Raw genomic sequence first — 16,033 nt, 5'->3', positions numbered from 1 at the left:
TTCTGCCCTAGGCCAGTACCCAGAACTGAGAGGTTCAGTTCTGACAACTAGCACTGTGGTGGCTGCACGGTGCTGGCTCTGCTGTCTGCATGGATGGACAGCTGTGTGAGTTGCTACTGGTCCTCTCCAAGTCAGTCCAGAGTCTGGGGAAGCACAGAGTCAGCATAGGGTTATAGTCACAGTTAGATCACTGTGGTGGGTAGGTCATGGCTTCATCCTCGGAGAAAGCGCTTCCTGTGGGTCCACAGCAGGGAGGAAGCCCCTAAGAGAGGCAGGACATTACCTCTCTACAAGAGAATGGGTTTCTTTACCAGATCCCTTTGAGGGGGTTCTAGCTACAAACCGAAGCGGTCACACTCTAAAGAAGCAGCTCAGGCCTGGGTGCTTTGAAAGCTGCCAGAGCCTACAACTCTCAAGAACCCAGTGGTGCACAGTGAATCACTGAGTGAAAATGTTTTCTATAGATAGATTTTTAGATTTAATATTAAGATAATTCATTGACGTGATGTTTATGTGTTTGCTGGTCTTTTTTTAAGAATCCTTTTAGAAAAACATACTGAAAGGGTTTACACAATGTCTGAGACTTGTAAAGGAATACCATGGAAGGTGGGTAGTTTGGGTAAAGCTGCGGTGAACTGACCGGTGATAAAACTGGAAAGGGAGAGCCCCTCTCTTAAGTCTTCATACATCCATGAGTTTTAACTTCTTTCTTTAATAATGTAAAATGTCACAAGCTATAGGAACACAGTAAACTGAGCAAAAGAACAGTGGCCTGAGAAAATATACGGTGTAGTTCTCTCTTCCTGGATGGGGGAGACAGAAGGAAAGTAGGCCTGGTAGCGTGGCCCGCATGGGCTTAGGGGAAAGTCACAGAGGGCACTGACTGCTGACCACAGCAGGGAAACATAGGCCTTTGGTCCCAGCACTGCAGGAACCAAATCCTGACCACAGCCCACACAGTGAAGGAACAAGCCAGCTTTATCTGCGCCTTGATGTCAGCCAAGCATGAACCTGACTCCTGCGGCTGTAAGACAGTTGTGGTGATTTGGTAGAGCAGCAGTAGAACTCACATGTGATAAAACTCTCCATGGTGATGACACCTTGAACTGGGACAGTCTGAGTGACAAGAGCATATGCTAAAGCTTGAACTGAAGTTGAGGATAGACTGAAACTGGATGTTTGCACTGGAGTTGAGTAAGGCATATGCCGATAAATGGCTGAATAGAGCTGTTGAAATGTCACCTTGAATGTTTCTGTCACCCTGTAACCATCTTTATGCATGTAAAATCAAGCAAGGAAGGACTTATCTTATTCTCTAATGTAAATGAAAATAAATAAACCGGCTTACAGAAATGTGGTCTTTGTTTTCTCTATTTCCCATCCCCCAGTCCCCAATGTACCCACCTTTGGGAGCTGCTGCTGACCAGCTCTCTCTTGGAAAGGGGAGCTGCTGTTGTGAGAAGATTTGGGGAAAGAGGTAGCACATCAAAGAGAGGAGAAAACCGGAAGTGACCTGCTTTTGAAGGGGAGCCTGTGCAGTCTCTCACAAAAGAAGACAGCAGCCCCACAACAGGGGTTAGGATGAGCCATGGCCTGCTACAGGCATGGCAGGGTAACAGTAGTTCTCAAATAGTCTATTAATGCCATCATTGATGTTTTGTAGGTGGTGAAGTTGTTGTTACGATATGGCGGAAATCCTCAGCAAAGCAACAGAAAAGGCGAGACACCGTTGAAAGTAGCCAATTCCCCAACGATGGTGAATCTCCTGTTAGGCAAAGGCACATACACTTCCAGTGAGGAAAGCTCTACTGGTAAGCCAGGCCCGCAGACCATGCAGTGGGCGGGCGGGGCTCCGTACTGCCTGGTGAGGGAGCACCATGCAGTGTCTACATATGGTATTCCCCTGCAGATTGCAACACAGGGTCTACAAGCCTCCTCAGGTGGCTGGCGCCTTCAGGAACTTCCAGATACAGGAGTTCTGCCAGGGTACCTCACTGCCAAGATGCCTGTACTCTGTCTGCTGAGATACCAGCCTTGTCTCTCACAAAGCCCTGTGGGTTCCTTCTGCCTGTGATTGGCCTCAGATGTGACTAAAGTAAAGTGCTTCTTGAGAAGCAGAGCCGTCCGGCTTCCCCTCCTGGGCACCCATGCCTGGGGGAGGCCTGTTCCCAGCACAGGTGCAGAGCGTCCTTAACTGACGGTAGGGAAATGGTGCTGGCCTGCCTGACATCTCCCTTCCTGTTCCCAACAGAGAGCTCTGAAGAAGAGGATGCCCCATCCTTTGCACCTTCCAGCTCCGTCGATGGCAATAACACAGACTCTGAGTTTGAGAAAGGCCTCAAGCTTAAGGCTAAGAACCCAGAGCCCCAGAAAACTGTGACCCCTGTCAAGGACGAGTACGAGTTTGACGAGGATGACGAGCAAGACAGGGTCCCCCCGGTGGATGACAAGCACTTGCTGAAGAAAGACTATAGGAGGGAAGCCAAGTCCAACAGCTTCATCTCCATACCCAAAATGGAAGTGAGGAGTTACTCCAAAAACAACACGCTCGCACCAAAGAAGGCGGCCCATCGCATCTTGTCAGACACATCAGACGAGGAGGACGTGAGTGCCTCCATAGGGGCTGGAGAGAAACTGAGGCTGTCAGCACACACAATGCTACCTAGTAGTAAGGCACGAGAGTCTTCTAGTTCTAGGCAGCAAAAAGAAAAAAATAAATTGAAAAAGAAGCGAAAGAAAGAAACAAAAGGGAAGGAAGTTCGGTTTGGAAAGAGGAGTGACAAGTTCTGTTCCTCTGGGTCAGAAAGCGAGTCCTCAGAGAGTGAGGAGGATGACGGGGACTCTGTTGGGAGCTCAGGCTGCCTCAAGGGGTCCCCGCTGGTGCTGAAGGACCCTTCCCTGTTCAGCTCACTGTCTGCCTCCTCCACCTCGTCTCATGGTAGTGCTGTGGCCCAGAAACACAGCTCTGGCCACACCGACCAGCACACTAAGCACTGGCGCACTGACAATTGGAAAGCCATTTCTTCTCCAGCCTGGTCTGAGGTGAGTTCTTTGTCAGACTCCTCAAGGACGGGACTGACCAGTGAGTCTGACTGCTCCTCCGAGGGCTCCAGTGTGGAATCTCTGAAGCCTACAAGGAGGAAGCAGGAGCACCGTAAAAGGGGTAGTCTGCAGAGCATGCCAGAGAAGAGAAGCACCTTCCACCCCTGTACAGATGGGGCTGTCCCCAAGCTGGACAAGGAAGGGAAGGTAGTCAAAAAACACAAAACGAAACACAAACACAAAAACAAGGAGAAAGGACCATGTTCTGTCAGCCAAGAACTTAAACTGAAAAGCTTTACATATGAATATGAGGACTCCAAGCAAAAGCCCGATAAGGCCATCCTCCTCGAGAACGACGTCTCCACTGAAAATAAGTTGAAAGTGCTGAAACACGACAGAGACAAACTCAGTAAGACGAAGTCGGAGGATAAAGAGTGGCTCTTTAAGGATGAGAAAGCCCTCAAGAGAATGAAGGACGTCAGCAAAGACGCCAGCAGAGCTTTCCGAGAGGAAAGAGACCGTCCCAGTAAAACAGAGAGGGAGAGATCCACAAAGGAGAAGTCTCCTAAGGAAGAGAAATTAAGATTGTACAAAGAAGAAAGGAAGAAAAAGTCCAAAGATCGACTGTCCAAGCTAGAAAAGAAGAACGACATGAAGGAGGTCTCCAAGGAGAAGGAGAAGGCCTTCAGAGAGGACAAAGAGAAGCTCAAGAAGGAAAAGCTGTGTAGGGACGACGCTGCTTTTGACGACTACTGTAACAAAAGCCAGTTTCTGGACCACGAGGACACCAAGTTCAGCCTCTCTGATGACCAGCAAGAGAGGTGGTTTTCTGACCTGTCAGACTCCTCTTTTGATTTCAAAGGAGAGGATAGCTGGGACTCGGTGACAGACTACAGAGACATCAAGAGTGACTCGGTGGCCAAACTTATCCTGGAAACCGTCAAAGAAGACAGTAAGGAGAAGAAGCGTGACAACAAGACCCGGGAGAAGCGAGATTTCAGAGACTCTTTCTTCCGAAAGAGAGACAGGGACTGTGTAGACAGGAATGCTGAGAAGAGGAGAGACCACACAGAAAAGCAGAGAAGCTTCCCCAGCTACCTCTCTGAGAAGGACAAGAAAAGGCGGGAGTCTGCAGAAGGGGGCCGGGACAGGAGGGACACCCTAGAGGGCTCCCGGGAGCGGAGGGATGGGCGGATTCGGTCTGAAGAGGTGCATAGGGAGGACCTAAAGGAGTGTGGCTGTGATAGCACCTTCAAGGACAAGTCAGACTGTGACTTCACCAAGACCCTGGAGCCCTGGGAACGACCCCATGCAGCACGGGAAAAAGAGAAAAAGGATGCCCTAGAAAAGGAGAGGAAGGAAAAGGGCAGGACAGAGAAATACAAAGATAAGTCCAGTGAGAGGGAGAGAAACGAGAAGTCTATCCTCGAGAAGTGTCAGAAAGACAAAGAATTTGAAAAATGCTTTAAAGAGAAGAAAGACGGCAAGGAAAAGCATAAAGACACACACAGCAAAGACAGGAAAACCCCCTTTGACCAACTGAGAGAGAAGAAAGAGAAGGCGTTCTCCAGCCTCATCTCAGAAGACTTCTCAGAGAGAAAGGACGACCGGAAGGGAAAGGAGAAGAGCTGGTACATCGCAGACATATTCACCGATGAGAGCGAGGATGAGAAAGAGGAGTGTGTGGCCAGCAGCTTCAAGGCTGGAGAGACCGGTGACACCCAGCGAGCGGAGAGCCTGCAGGAGAAGGAAGATGGAAGAGAACACCCCTCAGATAGGCACAGGAAGTCCTCCTCCGACAGGCAGCACACAGAAAAGCCAAGGGACAAAGAGCCCAAGGAAAAGAAGAAGGACAGAGGAGCTGCGGAAGGGGGAAAGGACAAGAAGGAAAAGATCTTTGAGAAGCACAAAGAAAAGAAAGATAAAGAGTGTGCAGAGAAATACAAGGACAGGAAAGACAGAGCCTCTGTTGACTCTGCCCCAGAAAAGAAGAATAAACAGAAACTCCCTGAAAAGGTAGAAAAGAAGCACTTTGTTGAAGACAAGGCAAAGAGTAAACACAAGGAGAAGCCAGAGAAGGACCATTCCCGAGAGAGAAAGTCTTCCCGAGGCCCTGATGTGGAGAAGAGCCTGCTGGAGAAGCTGGAGGAAGAGGCCTTGCATGACTACCGGGAGGACTCCAATGACAAGATCAGTGAGGTCTCCTCTGACAGTTTTGCTGACCATGGCCAGGAACCCAGCCTGAGCACGCTCCTGGAAGTGTCCTTCTCTGAGCCCCCAGCAGAGGACAAGGCCAGGGAGAGCACTTGCCTCTCAGAGAAACTGAGGGAGAGGGAGAGGGAGAGGCACAGGCATTCCTCATCTTCCTCTAAGAAAAGCCATGAGCGTGAGAGAGCTAAGAAGGAGAAGGCTGACAAGAAAGAGAAGGGCGAAGACTACAAGGACGGCGGCGGTGGTGGCAGGAAGGACGCCAGCCAGTACGAGAAGGACTTCGCGGATGCAGAGGCTTTTGGGGGTTCCTACACAACAAAAGCTGACACGGAAGAGGACCTAGATAAGGCTATAGAACTGTTCTCAGAAAAGAAAGACAGAAACGATTCTGAGAGAGAACCTGCCAAGAAAATAGAGAAGGAGTTAAAGCCGTATGGGTCAAGTACCATCAGCATCCTGAAAGAAAAGAAGAAGAGAGAGAAACATAGGGAGAAATGGAGGGAAGAAAAGGAGAAACACAGGGACAAGCATATAGACGGGTTCCTGAGACATCACAAGGATGAGCCAAAGCCTGCAGCCAAAGACAAGGACAACCCTCCCAACTCCTTTAAGGAGAAGTCCAGAGAGGAAAGCCTGAAGCTCAGCGAGGCCAAGCTGAAGGAGAAGTTCAAGGAGAACACAGAGCGAGAAAAGGGCGATTCCGTGAAGATGAGCAACGGCAACGACAAGCCTCTGCCATCCCGAGACTCAAACAAGAAGGACAGCAGGCCCCGCGAGAAGCTCCTGGGAGATGGCGACCTCATGATGACCAGCTTTGAGAGGATGCTGTCCCAGAAAGACCTTGAGATCGAGGAGCGGCACAAGCGGCACAAGGAGCGCATGAAGCAGATGGAGAAGATGCGGCACAGGTCTGGAGACCCCAAGCTCAAAGAGAAGAAGCCCACGGATGATGGGCGCAAGAAGAGCCTAGACTTCCCTTCCAAGAAAGCTCTGGGGCTGGACAAGAAGGTCAAGGAGCCGGCTCCCGTGCTGCCCACTGGTGAAGGCAAGCCACATTCTGGACCAGGCACAGAGTCCAAAGACTGGTTGGCTGCACAACCCTTGAAGGAGGTTCTGCCTGCTTCACCCCGCACTGAGCAGGGCCGACCCACTGGGGTGCCCACGCCCACCTCAGTAGTGTCATGCCCCAGCTATGAAGAGGTGATGCACACACCCAGAACCCCATCATGCAGTGCTGATGATTACCCTGACCTGGTCTTCGACTGCACTGACTCCCAGCACTCGATGCCCGTCTCCACCACTTCCACCAGCGCCTGCTCTCCACCCTTTTTTGACAGGTTCTCTGTGGCTTCCAGTGTGGTTGCAGAAAATGCAGGCCAGACTCCCACAAGGCCTATCTCCACAAACCTTTATCGCTCGATATCTGTGGATATCAGAAGGACACCCGAAGAGGAATTCAGTGTTGGGGACAAGCTGTTCAGGCAGCAGAGTGTCCCTGCAGCCTCGAGTTTTGATTCCCCAGTTCAGCACTTGCTGGAAGAAAAGGCTCCTCTGCCCCCCGTTCCTGCAGAAAAGTTTGCCTGCCTGTCCCCTGAGTACTACTCCCCAGACTACGGCATCCCCTCGCCCAAGGTAGACACCCTGCACTGTCCACCGACCGCTGTGGTCAGTGCCACACCGCCCCCAGACAGCGTCTTCTCCAACCTACCACCAAAGTCTTCCCCTTCCCCTAGAGGTGAACTGTTGACCCCAGCCATTGAAGGGGCCCTGCCCCCAGATCTGGGCCTACCTCTGGATGCCACAGAGGACCAGCAAGCCACAGCTGCCATCCTTCCCCCAGAGCCCAGCTATCTGGAGCCCCTGGATGAGGGCCCCTTCAACACGGTCATCACCGAGGAGCCCGTCGAGTGGACGCACAGTGCTGCTGAGCAGTCCCTTCCCTCCTCCCTCATTGCTAGTGCCTCTGAAACCCCTGTCAGCTGGCCTGTGGGCTCTGAGCTTATGCTAAAGTCTCCACAGAGGTTTGCAGAATCCCCAAAACATTTCTGCCCTGGAGAACCCCTCCATTCCACCACCCCAGGACCCTTCAGTGCTGCAGAGCCCACATACCCCGTCTCTCCGGGATCTTACCCCTTGCCAGCCCCTGAGCCAGCCCTGGAAGAAGTCAAAGATGGTGGGACAGGAGCAATTCCAGTGGCCATCTCTGCTGCAGAAGGGGCTGCTCCTTACACTGCCCCTACTAGGCTGGAGTCATTTTTCAGCAACTGCAAGCCACACCCAGATGCACCCCTGGACACAGCCCCTGAACCTACAAGTGTTACTACTGTGGCTCAGGTAGAGGCTCTGGGACCCCTGGAGAGCAGCTTCCTAGACAGCAGTCATAGCATATCTGCCCTCAGCCAGGTGGAACCAGTATCATGGCATGAGGCCTTTACCAGCCCTGAGGACGACCTCGACCTGGGGCCCTTCTCACTGCCAGAGCTTCCTCTCCAGGCCAAAGATGCTTCAGATGTTGAGGCAGAAACTGCAGAGGCCAGTCCTGCCCCTCCAGTAGAGAGCCCTCCAGGCCCCACAGGGGTTCTCAGTGGAGGGGATGTCCCTGCCTCCACAACTGAGGAACCACCAGCCCCACCTCCTCAGGAAGCTTCCCCTCAGCTCTCCACAGAGCCCGAGCCCTCAGAGGAGACAAAGCTGGATGTGGTTCTAGAAGCTGCAGCAGAAACAGAAGTCCTGGCAGATGACAGTGCCCCTGAAGCCTCGATCTCCAATTTGGTGCCAGCACCCAGTCCCCCCGAACAGCAGCATCCCGCGGGAGGTGGTGATGAAGACGCTGAAGCTGAAGATCCTTCTGCTGCTCCCTGCTGTGCCCCTGATGGACCCACCACAGATGGCTTGGCACAGGCACCCAACAGTGCAGAGGCCGCCTGTGTTGTGGCTGCTGTTGAAGGGCCCCCAGGCAACATTCAGCCAGAAGCTACAGACCCAGAGCCCAAACCAACATCCGAAGCCCCCAAGGCCCCCAAGGTGGAAGAAGTTCCTCAGCGGATGACCAGGAACCGTGCCCAGATGCTGGCCAGCCAGAGCAAGCAGGGCATACCCGCAACAGAGAAGGACCCAATGCCTGCCCCAGCCTCTAGAGCCAAGGGCCGTGCCCCTGAGGAGGAGGACGCCCAGGCCCAGCACCCCCGCAAGCGGCGCTTCCAGCGGTCTGGTCAGCAGCTGCAGCAGCAGCTGAACACATCCACACAGCAGACCCGCGAGGTTATTCAGCAGACGCTGGCAGCCATCGTGGATGCAATTAAACTGGACGCCATTGAGCCCTACCACAGCGACAGGTCCAACCCATACTTTGAGTACCTTCAGATCAGAAAGAAGATCGAAGAGAAACGGAAGATCCTCTGCTGCATCACTCCACAGGCCCCCCAGTGCTATGCTGAGTATGTCACCTACACGGGGTCCTACCTCCTGGACGGCAAGCCCCTCAGCAAGCTGCACATCCCTGTGGTGAGTGCCCTGGGATCTGTATCCACAAGCACCAAGCAGCAGGGCGGAGAGCTTTGTGGTCAGGAGAGGTACTGGCATTCTTGTCCTGTGTGAGGGTCAGTTCCTCCATCCAGCTCTTCATTGTACACATCCACCTCCAACCCCATCCCTAATGGCCCCTTTCCTTTTCCTGTGGCCTCTTTTTCTCATCTTTCAGCTGCCTTGTTTCCCTCTCCATTCCCACCTTTACTTGCCATGGTTCTTGGGTGTCACTGCCATCCTGAAGCCTCTACTCCTTCACTGGCATTTTAAGACCTCAGTGGCTGCTGTCCTCAATCCCGTCAGTGGGGGTCCTACCGTGGCACATCACACTTAACCATACAAAGACCTTCCTCTGACCTCTCCTTAGCACCTCAGAACGGACGGGCCACACATACTGCTGTCCTATTTCAGGAGTCCCCCTTTGCCTCGCTACCATCAACTTCCTTTTCTACACAGCTGGCTTTTGTACCTGTTTGTTCCTTCCTGACTTGGAGAGACTCATTATGCTAAAGTGTCAGGGGTTGTCTGAGTGGGCACAAGCGAATGACCATGCTGGCCCCTGCCTAGGCAGAAACTGCGCACACGGGGAAACCCTAGTGAGGATGGGGCTTGTTTTGGTGGGTTCACCCTGGTTAACCAGTACAAGTAGGTCACAGCTGGAGGTAAGTTTGGTTACTGAAACAGGGTGGTATGAGGGTCCAAAAGAAAAGGAGCCCCGTCTGTGCTCCTTGTGCCTCCCCACTACACACCCTTGAGTGAAGCAGGCAAGACTCAGGCTTAGCCTCACTAGGTCGGAAGCCACAGGAGCTGCACGCAGATTCCTCCCACAGCAGAGTACTTTCCTGGAGGATTATAAGTGACAAGTACCCTGCCTGGTCTGCCTTGAAGATGGCTCGTCTCCAGGCCCCACCGGAAACTTAATACTGGAAGATAGGCGGACATTTTGGACATTTAGCTGAAACCTTAAGGTCACTCACTCCCTGCCCCGGTTTTGTTGTGTATGTGCGTGCATGCCACAGCACACACAGGGAAGCCAGGACAGCTACTAGGAGCTGGATTTCCCCTTTCCACCACGTGGGTCTGGGCCATCTTGATGGCCCCTACTGTGTGGGCACGAGTCTTCTTGTCAAGTACTTAGTGGGAGTGGCTGCTCTCCAGGCCTCCATACGTTAGCGCACCATACGTTAGTGAGGAGACTGAGGCTACACTCCACCCTCTCAGATGGGCCTTGCCTGCCACCGCTACCCTGTAGCATTGCTTGCTGCCCAGCACGTCTGATGATGGAGTTCCCTGTGTAGCACAGAAAGGTCTAGTCTGTGTGTGTTGTCACTTCTAAGCGTCCCTTTCCTGGCTCACAGGGAACTGCATGTGCTGCCCTGACCTGCCACCACCAGTGCACGCTCCCCCTCTGATGTCTGGTGATCAGAGACAACAGAATTTGCTTGCCTGGGGTCCTGTACACAAGTTAGCCTACCTCTGTATCTGCCTTACAAGTCTGACTCCATAGTAACCTGACTTCTAGGCACCACAGACATCTATTCTGCCTCATTGGTTATTTACTCACCTTGTGAGACACTCCATAGGGTCATCGGGATAAGGGTAGGCTCTACTCATTGCTTCAATGTGGTTGTCTAGCCCTTCCCATACTACCCCTACCCCCACCCCCAAGACACCCAGCTTTGGTTGAGGACTCCGTTGCACGCACCCTGTTCACTGTCAGGATTCCCACATCCTGCAGTGCTCCTTTGGCATAGGTGTGTGCACCTGACCCCAGATGCTCTGTGCCTTCCCTGCTGATGGGGCTTCCAGATAACCGTCTGGTACCTCTCAACAAGCTTCTGGGTGTAGGGTGCTAGGCTGTAACATGTCCACATCTTTTATACTCTGATTGTGGCTTACCCCTCTCCCTTTATATTTGCAGATTGCACCCCCTCCCTCTCTAGCAGAGCCCCTGAAGGAGCTGTTCAAGCAACAAGAGGCTGTGCGGGGTAAGCTGCGTCTGCAGCACAGCATCGAGAGGGTAAGTGGAGCCGTGGGTGGGGTCTGCGAATAAGAATCTTCAGCTTACATGTTCCTCTCCTCCTTCAGGAGAAGCTGATTGTGTCCTGTGAGCAAGAGATTCTTCGGGTTCATTGCCGGGCAGCCAGGACCATTGCCAATCAGGCAGTGCCATTCAGTGCATGCACAATGCTGCTGGACTCCGAGGTCTACAACATGCCTCTGGAGAGCCAGGTCAGTAACACTACCAGGGGGAAGTGTCAGCTTTCACCTTTCCTCCCAAGACTCGTCCCATGTACCCGAGCCTTTTTGCCCTGCTCATAGCTGTGGGGATCTAGCCCCAGGTTGCCTCAGAAGGCATAGGAATGTCATGGACAAGGTCCTCAAGCCTTCCACAGTCTCTGAGGCAACTGTGCATACAGGTAGGGCGAGTAGCATCCTCCTCCTCCCCAGCTGCAGGGGTGATGTCAGCCCCATCTTCAGGTACAGGTGACCAGAGCTGCTATGTTAGTGACAGTGATGGGTCAATGATAATTGTAGCATCAAGACATGGGGGCCACAAGACCAAGTGTTCCTGCAAGGCTGCAGAGGCCTACAGAGCTCCTCAGCTTCATTGTGTTTGGAGATTGGCTTTATTGAGGCAGTTGGAGTCGCAGGGCCTAGAAGCACTCGGCCTGATGATATGACGCCAGAGCAGTACACGTTTCAGTGCCATAACTGCATTTCCTGCCCCAACCTGACACTGAGCACAGTCCCGCCATCTCCCTAAGGAAACTCCCAGAAGCCTTTTAGCATTTTGTCACTTCTTCCTGCTCTGCATCATTTCAGACCCCAAGTCTCCTCGACTCTGCCCAGCTGTGGGTGTCTGAGGTGGGTCTTGTCACACACTGGCTGTCACATTCTTTGAACACTATTTTCTCTGTCCTCTGTAGAAATCTCATAGAAGTTAGACTTACTCCTGGACTATGTCCCTTCCTGTTCAGCATGGCCGCTTGTAACCTCTTTCTCCTGGCTGTTGAGACCTTGGTGATATGTCTGTCCTCCTTAAAACAGGAGCTCTAGGGGCCATTGCCATGTACAGCATAATTGAATACACTTAGATTAAAATCTCTTCAGTCCATTAACATTCCCGTATGTGGGGAAGGGACACACACGTTCCCCCTTCTGCACAGGTGAACAACAGGTAATCTCATGTGACCCGGGCCAACCTTAAACTCCCTCTCCTAAGTGCTGGATTATACGGACGTGTACCAGCATGGCAAAGCAGATAATTGAGTGTTTGAAGATTTTGCTTAAATACAAATCCCTGTGCATTTCAAACAGTTTGCTGAGTTTGAAACTGAGAGATGCCCGCCTGCATCCTCTTGCTGGTACATACTGGATGCGGGCCACACTTGGGCCATGGGCCGACGATTGCAGAACTTTTTAACTTGCCTTGCTCCCTAGCACTCAGGCAGGTCAGCCGGCCATTTCAGAGCAGTCTGTTTCCCTGCATCCATCCAGCTCCAAGTTCTTCCTTCCCCTTTGTGACGCAACATAAAACTTGGTTCCTGTGTAACAGAACAGACAAGGCTGTGTATGTGTGATGAAAGTGAAGCGAGGGTCCCCTCAAGCCTCAGACTCCACACAGAGGGAGAGCCTCAGTTTCCACCTTAGAGGTCTCAGTTGTGCTTTTTCAAGCAGAAAAATTGCCTTGAGCTTCTAAAAAGGAATACATTAGCACACAACGTTGCTCCCTTCTTAGGAGGCCACATTCTATGCATAGGAAAGTGGCTTACCATGGAGTCATGCAAAATGCCACCTGCCCCAGTCTGTGGCCACCAGTACCTAGGAATACTCAAGGGCAATTGAAGCATGTATTGTGTCCTTTGATGGACAAAGGACTGAGCCATCAAAGGTCTCACCCACATGGCTTAAAAAGCTTTTGTGAACATCCCTATTGATCCCACAGGGGGATGAAAACAAGTCTGTACGAGACCGCTTCAATGCCCGCCAGTTCATCTCCTGGCTGCAGGACGTAGACGACAAGTATGACCGCATGAAGGTGAGTGATCGTGCCAGGTACTCGTGCTTGTGGGGCTGCGCCCCCGACAGGAGAGTGCTTTGGAGGTTCCCACACTACTGCTGCTCTCAGGGAGAGAGAGATCTTAAGGTCTTCCCTTCTGTCCAGGTGTAGGGAGCAGCTCTTGGCAGGACCCAGCCTGAGCCTTCCTAAGAGGTCCCAGCCTACCTTCTATACTTGAAGGATTGGCTAGTGCAGTACACAGAGGACGGGAAAGGTAGATCAACAAGGACGCACATCACCACCTACAGCTACTCAAGGCAGAATAGGGTAGCATTAGACTCCACAGGGCCACTCACAGATGAGAAAAGAAGTTCATGTCTCTCTTGTATGCGGTTTACCCGTAAATGTTGCTCTTCTCATGCAGGGAAGTCAACCCAGAATCTCCTGACTGCTGTCATCAACTACATATTGTAGACAGTAAGACGTCAGAGTTAGCTGGCTAGTCAGCATTAGCATTGCATAGAGGTTCGTCTATTCAGAGATGCTGAGAAGACCTGGGGAGAATCAGAACCCCTTGTGCTTAGACCTGAGGCTTGTCAGAAGCAGGGCTCACAAAGAGGTGATTTTCCGTTTTCTCATGAGCTCCTGCTCCATTCTCTTACTCCATCTAAACGTCCCCTCTAGGCCACACCTCATCCCAGGTGAGGGTATGCGTGATGTTGGTTAGGAGACAGAGACATACTCAGATTTGACCGTATCTGATAGCAAAGAAAACAGTCCTAAAATTTCTTTGAAGAGAATTCTAGAAGGAGATAAAATGGCCAAATCTTAGGGGGAAAAGATCCTCAGTGTTTCTTTTTAGAACCAAAAGGTGAATGGGGTTCTTCGTTCAGAAGACTAGGTTGGAGGAGGCTCTGTCTCCCTGTGGGAAACTGACACTGGTAGTAGGTTCACAGGATTGAATCTCCTAAATCATGCACCTCGCCTAGCAATTAAATGACTTTAGTCATTCAAAACTTATGGATTGATATGAGCGATGTGTTCATTAGGATAGTCTAGCCTACCGGATACCCACAACAGTCCTTCATTACCTCAGGATCAGCTGCAGAACAGCAGCTAACTCTGAGCTGGGTGAACTCTGGGCCATGTTTAAAATGATTCATTTGGTCCCACTCCATCCAAGTCCCCGTGCACACTTTTACATGCCATTGCTCCTGTGAAGAAACTATCCACACCAGTGAAAGCAGAACTACAGCCCCCAAGTGAGTTGTAGGAGACGGAGCAGTTCGCAGAGCAGTTAGGGGGTCAGACCTCCAGTATGACCGTCAGCATGGGGGAGGGCCATCTGCTGGACGCAGGTCTCTAGCCCTGTCTGCACACATCTGACTCCAGGAGGATCTGGGCCTCATCAGGGTATGAACCAGATTCTGAGCTGAGAACCAGGGTGGGTTTACAATCCTGTGGTGAAGCCTGAAGGCAGTGGTGGAAGCCAGGGTTTGGTGATCCCTCTCACCTTGTGTGTTCCGCAGACATGTTTGCTGATGCGGCAGCAACATGAAGCTGCAGCCCTCAATGCCGTGCAGAGGATGGAGTGGCAGCTGAAGGCCCAGGAGCTGGACCCTGCTGGGCACAAGTCCCTGTGTGTAAATGAGGTGCCATCCTTCTACGTGCCCATGGTTGACGTCAACGATGACTTCGTACTGTTGCCAGCATGACACCCAGATGAAGGTCACAGGACACAAACAAGGGCCACATAGGTCGCCCAGTGCTGCCGATGAGTCCCGGCAGCGGAGGAGGGAGCACCGCGTCCATCAAGTGGGAGGAGCCCAGAGACTGCACCTGGCCTGGCCATGTCTCCCCCTCCAGATGCCGGTGAAGTCGAATGCATCTCTTTATCCAGTCGCCGTGGGGAGCACGGGGCCTGGACACTGCAGAGCTTGGGACAAGGAGACCATGGCCACAGACAGGGTGGCTCTGTCTCAGTCACGCCCTCTGGGTTCTCTTCAGCTGATGACAGGGCACTTGAGGAGTCGCAGAACAGAGTGTGGTTTTTTCTTTCTTTTCTTTTTTTAATTCCTCGTTCCATTCTGATCAACTAATGGAAGATAGACTAAGGCATCCACCTCGCATAAGCAGTGACCTCCAGGTCAGAGAGGCAGGAAAGTGCTGTCCCGCCCTGGTCCCCGGGACAGGCTTGGACACTGGTGCCGGCAAGGGTCCGGCTGCTGCCTGCCTGGACACAGGGACGCAGCCAGGACTCTCCGATAGTGTTTTTAATGGAGTCAAATCCACGCGGTTTGTATATTTTTCCTTTAATCTTGGGCATTTTGTTTCTCTTTCTGAGAACGTAACTTGAAACACTACAGAGCCAATAATCCTATAGAGTGTATCCGCAAACCTGTACAGTTTTATATACATTCACAATGTACTTTTGCTGCCTTCTAGATAATTTATTTTGCAACACATTACTGCACAGTTGTAAATAACTTATGTACTGTAACATCACTTTCAGTTATGTGTAAAGAAATAAATAAATTAATTAAAATGTTCTTTGTACATGGCACTGTCCCTTCAGGTAGCAGGGTCTCTTTTACGGGCGGGTGGGCAGGAGGGCGGGCAGGCAGGCGGCGCGCTAACTGACGTCCATGTCAAAGCACCCGGAATCCTAGGCTCTAAGTGCACCATTCATTTTGGATTCCAGGTAGAGGGGCAAGGCTGGAGCAGAGGCCCCTCAGTCTGTGACAAAAGGTCAGACACCCGCCCAGAGCCTCCACGGCCTTGAGCATGACCTGGCCTGGCGGTGTAAAGATGCCAGCAGCTCTGTGACTGGGCTGCCCCGTCTGCCTCTGGCCACTGTTGTGGTGAGACATGGCTTTGAAGTCCATTTTCCATTATTTCCAGGCATCTCAGCCCACAATGGCAGATCACCAGTACTCCAGCCCTCTCTCTGTCCAAAGCTTTACAGTTTGCGCTGTAGATGTCAGAGCCTGCGTTAAAGACAGAGTATTTATAGGGGCACATCCTACTGTCCGCCTGACACGCTGAGTCCATGTGTGCTGACTGTAGCCTGCAGTCCCTGAAACTAAGACTGCCGGCCCGAGAAGCTCAACTTCATGCAAGGAGTACCTGAGGTCTAATAGAGAGGTAAGGACCTCGTGCACATCAGAGCCCTGAGGCAGATGCTGCAGGTGCACACACACACACACACACACACACACACATACTCACACACACACACACATACTCACACAC

At 52.0% G+C, this 16,033-nt stretch overlaps 1 protein-coding gene across 3 annotated transcripts in view; it reads left to right on the top strand.

Annotated features, from left to right (window-relative positions):
* The window catches only part of Ankrd11 (ankyrin repeat domain 11), a 153,222-nt gene extending 137,885 nt beyond the window's left edge, over window positions 1–15,337 (top strand). For all 3 annotated transcript variants that reach the window (XM_032887525.1, XM_032887524.1, XM_032887526.1), the window contains 6 exons: window positions 1,664–1,811; window positions 2,252–8,757; window positions 10,700–10,798; window positions 10,867–11,010; window positions 12,728–12,820; window positions 14,311–15,337. In XM_032887525.1, coding sequence (XP_032743416.1) covers window positions 1,664–1,811; window positions 2,252–8,757; window positions 10,700–10,798; window positions 10,867–11,010; window positions 12,728–12,820; window positions 14,311–14,496 — 7,176 coding nt within the window. In that variant the 3' untranslated portion in view covers window positions 14,497–15,337. The remainder of the gene's footprint in view (window positions 1–1,663; window positions 1,812–2,251; window positions 8,758–10,699; window positions 10,799–10,866; window positions 11,011–12,727; window positions 12,821–14,310) is intronic.
* Window positions 15,338–16,033: the final 696 nt, after the last annotated feature.

Source organism: Rattus rattus, chromosome 17 (genome assembly GCF_011064425.1).
Source record: "Rattus rattus isolate New Zealand chromosome 17, Rrattus_CSIRO_v1, whole genome shotgun sequence".
In the NCBI taxonomy this organism is placed as follows: Eukaryota; Metazoa; Chordata; class Mammalia; order Rodentia; family Muridae; genus Rattus; species Rattus rattus.
Note: the sequence above shows the minus strand (reverse complement) of the source record. Positions and strands in the feature narration are given on the sequence as shown.